General features: G+C 48.6%; 1 protein-coding gene and 1 long non-coding RNA gene across 3 annotated transcripts in view; both read right to left on the bottom strand.

Moving 5' to 3' along the window:
- LOC110391272 lies at positions 1-5,068 on the bottom strand. Its single transcript, XR_002434029.1, has 3 exons — positions 1,713-5,068; positions 237-343; positions 1-70 (listed from the first exon to the last, which is right to left on the bottom strand). It is a non-coding gene; the product is annotated as an uncharacterized LOC110391272 (long non-coding RNA).
- The window catches only part of LOC110391270 (zinc finger protein 75A-like), a 30,393-nt gene that overhangs the window by 3,801 nt on the left and 12,523 nt on the right, over positions 1-14,069 (bottom strand). For both annotated transcript variants that reach the window (XM_021383091.1, XM_021383092.1), the window contains exons 2-3: positions 13,061-13,143; positions 12,746-12,894 (exon numbers count right to left, since the gene is read on the bottom strand). In XM_021383091.1, coding sequence (XP_021238766.1) covers positions 12,746-12,894; positions 13,061-13,143 — 232 coding nt within the window. The remainder of the gene's footprint in view (positions 1-12,745; positions 12,895-13,060; positions 13,144-14,069) is intronic.

The raw sequence follows: 14,069 nt of genomic DNA, 5'->3' as shown, positions 1-14,069 counted from the left end.
GCGCAGGGTCCAGCAGCGCCCACTCCTCCCTGCTGAAATACACGGCCACCTCCGCAAAGCTCACGGGCTCCTGCAAGCAAAGAGGCTCCTTGCTGGGAACAGCCAAGGCCCAGGGAAGCAGCTTGCAGAGGAGAGAAACTCCAGTGCCAGCTTCTTCTCTGTCCCCAGCACACAAATGCTGGCTGAGGGCACCTCCCTCCCACCCTGCATTCACAACCCTCGCCCCTTGGTCTCACCTGACTGCTTCCCCACTCCCCTACTTGAGATGGATGGGCTGTGGCCATCTCCTGCACTCCTGCAGGCTGCATTGGTCACAGGTGAAAGGCAGAAGTTTCGCTGGAGGCTGCAGGGACAAGAGAAATGGCAGGGCAGGTGTGAGGGAATGCAGCAGTCAGTCCCTGACCAACCCCAGCCCTCCCCAGCCCATCTGTAATTCTAAATTGTCATGAAAATTGTTTTGGGTTTTGTTGTTTGAAACAAATGAGCTTGGTGTCCTGTACTTTGGTTCAAACACTGATCCCAAGACCTGCAGGAATGGGGAGTCTGTCGTGTTTGTATTTCTCACAACCCTTGCACACTTTCAGTGGATGTGAAACTGCTAATGTGCCACTTATCCAATATCTGCTGTGGCACAGGGTGAAATTTCTGAATTTATGTTGGGTTTCCAGAACAAGAAACTCTCTCACACACACCTACATGAAGTAAGTTTCTAATGAGAGGAACTTCCCCAAAGAGACTGAGAAAGCAGTGTGAGGCTGCCGATTGTGTCACTCATTGAAAGCAAAAGAACAGCCATGTTCTGAGCTGATAGTGTAAATCAGTCAGTGAGGAAATTCTCTAAGACTCAGTCTGGAGTGACAGAAATCATCCTTTATTCTCAGAGCTGGATGCATGAGGGGATCCTTCCACCTGGTCATGCATGCCTGGCACAAAAGATCTGCAGCTGATCTACATTCCTTGTGTTACAAAAAATGCAAGGATTTATTTGAAAGAGCAACCCCATCCAAGCCCAAGACATTTGTCCTGACACCAAGCAAACTATCGGGGACTTTGAACTGCATCCTGAAGAAAGCCCGGGTACTGTACTTGTGTATGTTTGGAAAGGACGTGTTTGTAGGAGAGCCCCGTGAGATTTTACATTGGTGGTCGGTGAAGGCACAAGCAGGAAGATGTGAGTGAATGTTTCCAGCTTTGATGCCAAAGACGGAACCAGTTAGGTTGGTGCTGGGGGAGGGGACCCCTTTGTGCTCCGGTTACGTTTCCCAGCTCCCCCACCGTGGGCTTTCTTTCCTTTCTCACACTGCACGGAGCACGCGGACTGCATTCCCTTGCACAGGACTTTCTCAGCAGCGTGTGCCCCTTGCACGAGGAGGCTGGGCTGCACCTCACAGACAGGCTGCTCGGGCACTGCCTCGGCCCCTGCTGCCCCCTCTGCAGAAACAAACCCACGGAGGCACGGGGCGGATGAAGCTGGCGGCCTCTGTGAGAGCAGCGGCGGAGCTGCCCCGCGGTAGAGAAGAGCCGGGAACAGCTGGCTCCAGAAGGTAGTGGTGCTGTCGGAGCTGAGGCACTGAACAATGCAGGCAGTGTTTCTCAGAGAGCAGATTTGAGTCAGAAAAGAAAATGCACGGGAGTAGCAGTGGGGAGGGAGGAGTGATGAAAGGAGGGAGAAACAGCCCTGCAGACCCCAGGGTCAGTTAAGGAGACAGCACCTTGTGGTATGGATCCAGAGTGCAACAGTTCTTGAAGGACTGAAGGCTGAAGGACATTCACGTACCCCTGTCCTCTCGGATGCAAACACAAGAAGGAGTGCAGCATGCAAGTGCAGGGAACTGAACTGGAGCCTGGTGCTGGAGCTGGTGCAAGTGCAGAACACGCTCAGGGCCCGGAGGTGTGTACAAAAGGGAACTTAAGTTGCAGGGAGATTGTCAACAGAAACCCTGGGAGGAGTCTGCACACCCACGAAAGCCCAGTCCTGTAGGTAAGGGGCTGCCACACGCCTCAAAGCAGGTGAGCAATTGAGCCAAACTGCCAGCCAACAAAGGGGGACATTAAAAGTGCCTCTACAGCATCTTGTCTGATGGATGCCCTATGCAAGTATGGGAGCTGGTGGAGATGTGGGGTATACAAGAGAATTAAGGGAATTACCTGCACAGAGGTCTTTGATTGGGAAAATCAAAAGGAGGCAGGGGAATTGTTATTGCATACAGGAATGCATACATGCAGAGCTATGAAGCAAGGTCATTTCATCTCTGAGGACTGGGCAGAAACATAGTCCTGGCCATGCTGTATTAGATAGAGCCAGCAGGTTGGCAGAGCGTGCTGACCTCCTCTGCTCGCTTCCTCACATTCCCAGCTCCAACCCCTTCCTGCATCCCTCGGAGCCCAACCTGGGTTGCAGCATGCATGGGAACAGCCGCTACCCTTGCTGCACCCCGTCTGGCCCAGCAAACTGTTGTGCTGGGCAGGAGATGGAGCTGGGACTGGGATCCCACCTGGGGAAAAGCAGTGCTGGATTGGAACCACCTTTTGCTGCTCCCCTCTGCCCTCCTGGTGCTGTTTGCAGGGAGCAGAAGAGCCACCCCGGGGACGTGCACAATCACAAAATTGATAAATGTACACAGAAAAAAGAGGAATAATAAGAAACCACTAAATAAAAGGTAACGAGCATTACTGCGGCATGATTAAATCCGTCTCCTAGATTAAAACAAATCCCCTTTTTCCCGACCTTCCAAGTGTGTGCTTCCCTGCACGAGCAATGGAGGGCGCCTACGTTGAGTGAGGAGCTGACTGCTCCACCTCTGCTGCAGGCAGCCCCGCTCCTTGGAGTCGCGTAGAGCAGCGGATGCCGAGTGCCCTCAGCCCGGAGCTGGCCGCAGGACGGCCCTCGGTGCAGCGCTGCCAGCACGGTGCTGCCCGGACGGCTTCCAGACAGGCTCTCGCTGCTTCACTTTTTGGCGAGGTACGCGGCTCTGGAGCGGACACATTCCGCGCCGAAAGCAGAGCATTGCCTCTGTTGGCTGAGGGGCAGCCTCCTCCACGGAGCAGCTGCCGGACGCCATCGCCCTCTGCGTTGCAGCGGCGTCCGGACGTCGCGGGGGCGGAGCCAGGAGCAGCGGCGGGATCACCCCGTGCGTGTATAAAACTTGCCGCTAGGGAGCGCAGCGAACAGAGCGGGCAAACGGGGCGTGGCGCGTCAGGAGGGCGCGGGCAGGCGAGCAGGGCAGCGTACTTGTGCCCTGTCAGGGGACGGGTTCAGCTGCCTGCTGCTTTCCGAGCAACGGTCCCGCCCCGGTCTCCACTCGGCAGAAAGCTGTAGTGAGGAAGGATGTGGCGACTCAGGTGGAGTGCCCGCCTCAACACGTGGCAGTTCAAGTCTCTGTCTGCAGAGAGGGCCTGAGCCTGGTGCTGCCAGTGAAGGGTGGTAGGGATTCCACCTGTGTGAGGTGTGAGCAGTGGATGATCTGCTCAGTGTGGTGGCGGAGCTCAAGGAGGTAGAGAGACTAAGGATCATAGAATCATAGAATTGCTCAGGTTGGAAAAGACCTTCAAGGTCATCAAGTCCAACCGCAACCAAACCATACTGCCCTAACTCACCACTAAATCATGTCCCCGAGCACCGCATCCAAACAGTTTTTAAACAGATTCAGGGATGGTGACTCAACCGTCTCCCTGGGGAGCCTGTTCCAGTGCTTAACAACCCTTTCTGTAAAGTTTTTCCTGATATCAGTTCCATAAATATCAGGGAGTGTAATCAGGAGATAGATTGATGGAGTAACTCTCTGCAAGAAAGACACCAGGGTGACACCTCCCAAACAGTGGTGGACCCCCTCCCCTGCCATAGTCAAGCAGAGGGAGCCAACTGAAGAGGAGGAGTGGAAACAGGTCCCAGCTCAGCGATATGGGCAACCCCCATCCCGACCTACCTCAGTTCCCCAGGTGTCTCTATGTAATAGGTTTGAGGCCCTGGAACCTGAGGGAGAGGTGAGTGAGGATGCGCTGGGAGGTCGCCTGTGAGGTTGTGTAGGGTGAGGCGGTCAAATCCACACCTCCAGACTGCCTCCACCAGGAGGGAAAGAAGGGTGGTTGTCATAGGGACTCCCTGCTGAGAGGAACAGAGGGCCCTGTATGTCAGCCTGACCCTACCCATAGGGAGGTGTGCTGCTTCCCTGGGGCCCAGGTCAGGGATATTTCTAGAGAACTCCCCAGTCTGATCTGCCCCTCTGATTGTTATCCTTTATTGATAGTTCGGGCCTGTGGGAATACAAGAAAGACTATTCAAAGCAGAAGCTGCAGAGCAAGATAAACAGCACGAGAAGGCAAGGCTGAGAACCAAGGACATCTCAGGAATACAAGGGAAAAGTAACTACAGTTTAGCAATAGTTGTAAGGGATTGTAACCATTTCTGCACTCGAGTCCATCATTGATGTCACTGATGAAGATGTTGAAAAACACCGGTCCCAAGACAGACCCCTGGGGGACACTGCTTGTCACCAGCCTGCACCTGGACATAGTGCCATTCACCACAACTCTCTGTCTACAACCCTTGTGTTCCTTTAACTCCTCTCACTCATGAGTATGTCTTAGCAAGAAGCAATTTCCAGCTGCCCTGCTCTCAAGGGTAGCATCTCCCTGCAGCTCGGTCACTTCCTCACTTAATGTTGCCCATGGCAGTGATGTCACATTTCTACTTTGTACCACTGAGCAAGCAAGTTCTTCTTCTAAGAACTTCCTATCCTGGTTTCTCAATTAGGTCTTCTTTGAAAGGCATGAGCATGATTAACCACTCTGCTGCACAAGGGCCAGCTAGGATGCTCACTGAAGTATAACTACAGACTTTACTGCCACACAGAAGGAACAGCCCTCGGGTTAATTTGGGGTTTGTGTATAGGAAAGACTGCTTCCCTGCCCTTTTACATTTTCTGTGGGGCAAAAGTTGGGTCAAGGTTTCACACTCCCCTTTGCAATTTACAAACTCTACGCATCCTTCTGCAGCGCATGTTCTTCTAAACTTTGAAGTGATCACTGTTGCATCTTTTTGCTTTGTCCTGATAACCCAGTTGTACACATGTCCAAAACTGTTTCCTCCACTCAAATCAAAGCTTTCCAGAAAGCAATAGTTTTCTAACACATTTAAAGAGGCTGATATCCTTATTGCACAAGGGGTAAACACATCCTCTTCTGGCATTGCCCTTGACAAGAAAAACAAAAAACAAACAAGCAAACAAACAAAAACCCCACCCTAGTCCCGTTCAGTACACTGTTGACCAGTTTCCTCTAAATGTTCTCACTTTGGTCCCACTCAAGTCTAAGTAAATCTTCCATACGTGCGGAAAGAAACACAGATCACAGCCTGAGCAGGTGGCTAGCCCATGACAAAGGGCTCGTGTGAGCTTGGGAACACATGTAAACTGCCTCTCGCTTCTGCATGAGGCTAGAAGAATCTTGTTTGTGAGAAACTGCTCTGCAGCTGTAATGAAGTCTCCTTGCTTTCTTGCTTATCCCGATACATGATGCTTTCTTGTCTCCTGATGGCATATATGTGGCAACACACATTTGCTCTCAGTACTGAGAACTTAGCAGACACTCTACCTGCCAACAGCCCTTGGTAATAAGAGCACATGTGAGTACCTCTCTTTTAAACTGATGAAACTAACTTACCTCCTCATACTTTCTTTGGGTTTGGTAAACCTTAAGCAGAAGCGATGGCACTTTTGCATTACAAATCCTGAGCTGAAACATTGCTATTAAGGTTGCAGCACTGCTTCTGCCTTAATACTTCATTAACACTAAAAACAACACAAAAATGTTCTGAGGAATGATTTGGGAATAATACAATCTGAAACAGGGAGGGAAAACTAGGAGTTAGGAGTGTGTTCCCATTGCTCTTGCTGCTCTAGGAAGAAGATGGAAGACATAAATGGTGCAACGGCTCCACCATGTGTCTTCAGGCATGATAGAAAAGATGCAGGCCTGAAGGAGTTTGTCAGTTCCTTGAGATCATAGAATCCTTGAGGTTGGAAAAGCCCACTAAGATCACCAAGTCCTACTATCAACTCATCCCCACCATGCCAATGAAACCATCTCCCTCTGTGCCACATCAACACTTCTGTTGAAAATCTTCAGACACAGTGACTTTACCACCTCCCTGGGCACCCTGTACCACTCATTCAGAGAAGAAATTTTTCCTAATATCTAAACTGAACTTCCTCTGGTGCAATCTGAGGCCATTCCCTCTCCTCATATCACTAGTTAGTTACCTGGGAGAAGAGGCCAAACCTCACCTTGCTACAATCTCCTTTCAGGTAGTTGTAGAGAGCAATAGGCCTCCTCTTCTCCAGACTAAACAACTGCAGTTCCCTCAACCACTCCCCATAAGACTTGTGCAGGACTCAGCCCTTGGTCTTGTTAAAACTCATCCAACCAGCCTCAGCCCATCAATCCAGCCAAGCTGAAAGTGTGTTGTTGCATGTCATAACATCATCATTTATTTTCATGAGCCATCACCATGTGTCAAGACATGTCAAAAGATGTCATGATCCATCATTGTGATTTGATGTCATGTGTCATTGTGTGTCATGATGTGTCGTTGTGTGTCATGGTGTGTCATGGTGTGTCATTGTGTCACTTCCATGTGTCATTGTGTGACATTGAGTCACCTCTCTGTGTCATTGTGTGTCATGATATTATCATGTGTCAATTTCGAGTCACTGTCACTTGTGTCATGATGCATTGTCATCTGACACTGTGAGTTGACTTGTCATCATCCATCATCGTGAGTCAATGTCACATGTCATTGTCCATCTTCACAAGTCATTTTGCGTGTCATCACGTGTCATGATTTGCTGTTATGCATCACTGCAAGCCATCATCACATGTTGTCAGGTGTCATAACATCATGTTTGTCCTTCATCAAGAGTTGATGTTAAGTGTCATGATGTGTCATCGTCCATCATCATTATGGCTTATCACATATCATTGCATGTCATCATTATCATGAGTTGCTGTCATGTACCATCGCATGTGGTCATGTGTTGTCCTCCATCATCTGTTGCCATCCATCTTTGTGAGTTGTCATTGTGTGTCACCATGTGTCATGACATACTGTCATCCATTATCATGAGTGACCATCACGTTATCACATGTAACATGTCATCACACATCAAGTGTCATGATGTGTTGCCATTCATCTCTGTGAGTTGACACTTCACGTCAGCGAATGTCCTGATTCATTTTTGTAAGTTGACTTTGCATGTCATTGGATGTTGTCACCTATTGTCATGTTTTGGTTTTGTATGTCATCGTGCATCATCACGAGTTGTCATCCATAGTTGTGAGTCATCATCTTGTGTCATTACATGTCATCACGTGTGAGAAGTATTTGACGGACAGTGGGCATATTTATTGGAACATGCTCGAGTAATCCCTGGAGTGTCCTTGGAGGCCTGAGACGAGGAACAGCTGCTGTGTTGCAAGGTCAAACATCTACGCCTCAAGGTTGTGCTTTACGGGACTGCTAACCACTATTTAACTGCAAGAATGCCTATGTGATGATATCCGCTGTCCAACTGGCAGTGTTGTAGCGCGCGACGCCTACCTGATGATCTATAAATGTTGTAGTCGAATTGCAATAAATTAAGCACAACGCGATAACCATATTGGTACAGCGGGTGACTTCAGCGTGCGTGTTGCGACAATCACGTGTTATTATCCATGATCGCAGGTCATCATCATGGGTCTCTCGCATCATCAATTGTCATGAGTCATTGTAGCAAGTCATCATCACTTGTCATGCGTCGCGGTTTCAAGCATGACAGGGGAAGGGGCCCTTCTCTCTCCATTTCGGGGAGAAGGAAAGAAAAATGACCCAATTAAGGAGAGAGAACAAACTTAGAACAAATAGTAAAAGAATGTAAGACAATAATAAGAAAGAGAGTTACAATTAATAACTCAAATGGAAGAGAGAAGGCTACAACCATGCTGCTCGCTGCACTGTCAGAACCTGGAAGAGCTGCACCCTCATCATCCAGAATCAGAGATCATGTAGAGGCTGTTGGGAAATATAGTACATCTCAGTGTATATTCATCTTGGAGAGTAAGAACTCATGTGAGACTGCTAAAAAAACAGGAAGTACACCTTCCACAGTGCACTGTGCCTCTGCACCCAACAGCCTGTTGCATGATGTAATGATATGGAATAATGATATAACCAGGGCACTGTGGCAGGGGGGTTGGAAATTGATGATCCTTGAAGTCCCCTCCAACCCAAGCCATTCTATGATTCTATGATTTACATCCATTGTCTGCAGCTTCTTTCCTTTTGATGGGCCCACACTCTGTCTTAATGGATAGAGCAGAGCTCTCTTATGATTTAATCCTAGTACAGTGATTGGGTATAACGTATAGAACAAAGCACTGCATATCATCAAGACAAAAGCTGTGGCCTTATTGTTGATGAGGTTCTAAGTAATATTGAATGGAATTCCCTTTCAAATTGGTACGATTAAAGTATTTTCCCACAAAGACGATGGATAACATTTTATTTTTCTTTTAATAGTATTTCTTAACTCTGTTTTTATCTATCACCTCTGATTTCTCTCTCCAGGAGAAATACAGTTTCCTTATTCCAGGCCACTGGACCTACTCTCCTCAGTATCTTTAAATCTGTTCTAACACAAAACAAAATCTTCAAAGTTTACCATTCAGTCTCCATCCTCTGGGCTACTTATAATCTTATCCTTCTATGCAATGTAACATCCCTTTCCTACACAGTCACTTTCTGTTCTTACTGCACACTATCACAACCAGTGCTTGACACAAACTTCTTCACCAGAACAAAGCAGGTGTCCCATCAATCATGTGTTAAATAATGTCTCCAAGACAAGAACACTGTCAACTGGTCACATATCTCAACATCAAAGATAGCCTTCTCTTGTTGGCTGTTCATTAAAATTTCAACTATTGAAGATATCTGGGAAGCAAAGAATAGTTGAAAAACAATGAGTTTTCACCCACTGCCATTAGTTAAAGGTGTACTCCTTACATAGTTAAAGGTGTACTCCTTACATTTCAAAAATATGCACTTCCTTGAGCTAGAAAAGAGGACGCAGCCTGGTACAAAGAGGAGCTGTAATGGAATGTATTGGCTGTAAATAGCATCAGCTCTGAGCATCAGTCACAGAAAGCAGAACTGACAGTGGAAAGCACGACCTCTTCACACAGAAATGAAGAGTAGATAAGTGCTGTCAGTACACACAGATGTAACGCAATCCTGCATTCAAGGTTGGACGTGGCTCTGGGCAGCCTGGTCTAGTGGTTGGCAACCCTGCACTCAGCAGGGGGGTTGAAACTTGATGACCTTTGAGGTCCTTCTTCAACCCAGGCCATTCTATGATTCTATGATTCATTCATGGTCCACAAAAGAAATTCTGTACCACAGAGAAGACACCCTAGCCTTGCGCATGAACCACTCAGCACTCATCTCTGTACAAAAGTTAAATAAGCATCTCATGCCTCTCTGAGCAAATCAGCTCCTGACACACTGAGCTAAAGAACCCAGACTCTGGGACAACAGTAGTAACATCATTAGAGACTTCAGTGGAAGCATTTCAATTTGTCACCCTATGTGGTGCTGTAAAAGAAAACAGAATCATCTTGAAGAGGAATTCCAAACAGGTTACCACTTTAAACAGAAGGACACATTTATTACGATTTGATTTTAATGTTTAGCTCTGTGGGAAGTATTTGATGGACAGTGGGCATATTTATTGGAACATGCTCGAGTAATCCCTGGAGTGTCCTTGGAGGCCTGAGACGAGGAACAGCTGCTGTGTTGCAAGGTCAAACATCTACGCCTCCAGGTTGTGCTTTACGGGACTGCTAGCCACTATCTAACTGCAAGAATGCCTATGTGATGATATCCGCTGTCCAATTAGCAGTGTTGTAGCGCGCGACGCCTACCTGATGCTCTATAAATGTTGTAGTCGAATTGCAATAAATTAAGCACTACGCGATAACCATATTGGTACAGCGGGTGACTTCGGCGTGCGCGTTGCGACATAGCTCCATTACCGTTCAGGTAAGTGGGCTATAAACCTCAGTTAAAGATCATAAGTACAGCATCAGTAGAAGGTAATTTGACCATCACACCTGGTTTGACTGTAATGTTGTCAAGTATCCTCTCTTCTCAGCTGGAGAAGCACTAAGATGAGTTTCTAACAGTCTACCTGTATGGTAACTGCTGAGTCACAGCCTGAACCACTGATGGAGCACCTGGAGGAAAGACGCAGTCAGCCCTGGCAGCACAGGTGAAAGCCTGGCTCCACCCCTCTTAGCCCTCATTGAAGGGCTGACTGCCACTGAAGAAGGATCTCTTCCTGGAGATCCATCCTTGGTGGGAGCTGTTCCCTATGAGCCCAAAATCTTCTGATCAGGGTGAGCACTCTATTTCCCTTCCCTTGTCGTACCTTGCTACTGTGCCGGTCCTTCCACCTCTTCATAACATCTTTTCCATCATGCTGGTTCTTCTGATCACTACGCCCCCTTTTGCTCTTTCTACCGCTCGATTTGAGTGAAGGCAGTAAGGGTTATAAACCCTCCCCAGTGGGGTTTTCCCATGAGAAATGAGGTGCAAGCCCTGAAAAAAAATTCTTCCTGCAGAAGAAACACTGGGGTCTACTGAGGGTTGAGCTTCAGCCAAAGCTCTTCCCACACACCCTGTAGACAGGTTTTTCCGGTGACATATTGGCCCATCTGAGATCTCCTTGGGCCCTCACCTGCCAGCCCATAGAAGACATGATTCTCTGGAGGAGATAAGAGGTGACTTCCCCAGGCACCTTCCTCCACACAGCTCTGGCAGGAACATGCCACCTGGCAGAGGGTTTCCCATGGCTGTGCTCTGGATTCTCCTTTGCATGTCCATTCAACATCTCCGTCTGCAGGTGAAAGAGAGCAACAGGAGTAATTCCCATGCAAGTAAAGGGGAACAGGATTTAGTTTGGTCCCAGAGCTCTTCCTCTACTCAAGGGATTTGTTAGGTTCATCACCACACAAAGCCACAGGTGGGTGACAAGGCTGGGGCTCTGGCTGAAGCTCTTCCCATGTCTGGGGCACTGCAGGCTCTGTCTCCCATGTGGATGTGCTGGAAAGGAATGAGTCTGGAACTGCTTTTGAAGGTTCTCACAAAACTGAGGCACTTCTACAGTCTGCCTACTCTGTGGATGTGCGTGTGGTTGTTGAGACTGGAACTGCTTCTAAAACTCTTCCCACGCTCAAGACACTTAAAGGATTTATCGCCTGTGTGGATGCTCTGTTGCTGCTTGAATTCAGAAATACTTTTGAAGCACTTCCCAGACTCAGAGCACTTAAAGGGCTTCACCCTGTGTGAATGCGCTGGTGTATTCCGAGGTTGGAACTGCTTTTAAAGCTCTTCCCACGCTCAGGACACTCATAGGGTCTCTCTCCTGGGTGAATGTGCAGGTGCTGGGTGAGTTTAAATCACCATTTGAAGCTCCTTCCACAATCGGTGCACTTATATGCTCTGGAAAGAGTCTGTATGCGCTGGTGATTAACAAGGTTGGAATACCTTTTAAAGCTTTTCCTATGTAAAACACATGGATTCGGCTTTTTCCTCTGGCACATTTACTTGCTCCTGGGGTCTTCAGTCTGCTTTTGACCTGTGCTGCACTCCAGAGGGTTCCTCGCTCACTCCAGAGGGTTCCTCGCTCACTCCAGAGGGTTCCTCGCTCTCTTTCCCAGATGCTTTCCCAGTGGCTTCTTCAAGTGCTCTCCTTGCTCCAGGCCCACATGGACGTCCCTTCTAATTTCTTCCATAGAGGCGCTACCCCACTGCCCTTCGGCCACACCACTGTTCTGCTGCTCCTCCTTTATATTTGTGATCCCATCACCTCCTGGATGATATAAGAAATCTAGAAATAGCACACGGTGCCACAAATATTCCCCCACCAGAGATGGCTTTTACAGCCCCAGCCTCCTCCTTCCCTCCACCACCTCACCTGGGCTGAGGTGTCCCACCATGACCTCAGGGCTAGGCACATCTGGGATCCAAGGGTCTTCCCCTCATTCAAGTAGGGAGATCACCACAGGTTTGGGGGTTGGAAGTGGAGCTTCAATGACAGAAACAGCGGAGATGAGAGCATTGCCATGATTCTGGCACAGCTGCTTGTCCTACAACTCCACTCTGTGTCCCTCCCCATAGTGAAACCTCAATTAGGGCGTGAATAACACTGCGCCAACACACACCAGATTCCTTTGGAGCCCAGCATGCTTTTACATCTCTGAAAATTATGCAGGGATACTTTCTTTAAAATTGCTTTTAGAAGGTTTTGTTTCTTTTTGTCCAAATTGATCAATGCCCAAGGCATCAAAACGTTTATGGCAACTGAATAGAAAATCATATATTCTAAAGGAGTAACCAGAGAACGGACTGTCTGCTGGAGCTGGTGACATCATGTAACACAGCAATACAAGGGCTGTTTGCAGGGAGATGGTCCTCCCCCTCCTGGCTGATGCCTGCTTGACAGCAGTGACTCTGGGTCTTTTCTCAGAGGGATAAGCACACTAAGCCCTTCTGAAATTCATGCTTATCTGGGCTTCTTTTCTTGTTGTTCTTGTAGTGTTAGTCAATAAGTAACTGCATGGCAATTATTCAAGGCCCTGTTTGCAGAGGCTCATTCTGCACAGCCAAAGGTCCCCTAACGAGGAGGAAAGGCAGCAAAGCCCTCACCCAGAGAGGCCACGCACTCGTACGTCTCCAGCATCACATCTCGGTAGAGCGCTCGCTGCGCAGGGTCCAGCAGCGCCCACTCCTCCCTGCTGAAATACACGGCCACCTCCGCAAAGCTCACGGGCTCCTGCAAGCAAAGAGGCTCCTTGCTGCAAATAGCCAAGGCCCAGGGAAGCAGCTTCAGAGGAAGGAAACTCCAGTCCCAGATGCTTCTCTGTCCCCAGCACACACATGCTGGCTGAGGGCACCTCCCTCTCCCCTGCATTCACATCCCTCGCCCCTTGCCCTCTCCTGCCTGCTTCCCCCAGCCCCTACCTGAGATGGATGGGCTGCGGCCATTTCCTGCTCTCCTGTAGGTTGGAATGATCACAGCTGGAAGGCAGAAGTTGAACTGGAGCCTGCAGGGATGAGAGAAATGGCAGGGGAGCTGTGAGGGAATGCAGCAGTCCCCGCCCAAGCCCAGCCCATCTACAGGGCACTGCCTAGGGATGGCACACCAGGCCTTGCACGGGAAGGCAATGAGCAACAGCACTGGTAACGCTCTGGCTAAAGCAGATTAACCATCACAATGCTGACTCAAACTGGGGGGCTGAATGAACTGGTAGCTGACACTCAGTTCAACGCCTGACAGCACATGGACTGTATACCCAGAAACAATGTATGGCAAGGAGTCAGTCATCTTACCCCAAAACAGAGAGCAGCTCAAGCGCCCCTCGAGCTGTCCTGCACAGCAGCACGCTGCACGACAGGATCTCGCACAGCACTGGTTTGGGAATCAAATGTTGTTTCTACATTAGAATATAACTGAAGTAATTTATAGCTAGAGAGACTGTGTAGACGGATGAAGTTATAGGCACGAAGACCGCAGCTCTTGTCTCTCCAGCCATCTGAAATACCTCTGAGCCTTACTAGTTAGAAAAATGACTAATTTTTGGTGCTGGATAGACAGGACCTGAGTAATAGAGATTTTAAGGAGGAAAAATTAAATAATTAACAGTATAAATTTATAAGCTAGCAACGATTTACGTATAGCCAGCATGAAAATACATGTTGCACTTTGTCATACACAAAGCAAGAATATCCTGCACAAATCAAAGGACAAGTCATAACATGCCTAAGAAGTGCCTGAAGACGGTATTGGGAAAGGCCCACCCCCCCGGGATGCTGCAACTATTGCAGATACAACGGCAGCTAAGCTTTACCTGTTTGGCGCTAAATATCGGAAGTGCTCAAAGAAATTCGACAGGGAAGGACAAATTCTTCCGACCGTTCTCCATCGCCCCCAGCCCCGCCGCTGCCCCTCGGTGCGGGAAGCAGCTCCTGC

Source organism: Numida meleagris, unplaced genomic scaffold (assembly GCF_002078875.1).
Source record: "Numida meleagris isolate 19003 breed g44 Domestic line unplaced genomic scaffold, NumMel1.0 unplaced_Scaffold336, whole genome shotgun sequence".
Lineage (NCBI taxonomy): Eukaryota > Metazoa > Chordata > Aves > Galliformes > Numididae > Numida > Numida meleagris.
Note: the sequence above shows the minus strand (reverse complement) of the source record. Positions and strands in the feature narration are given on the sequence as shown.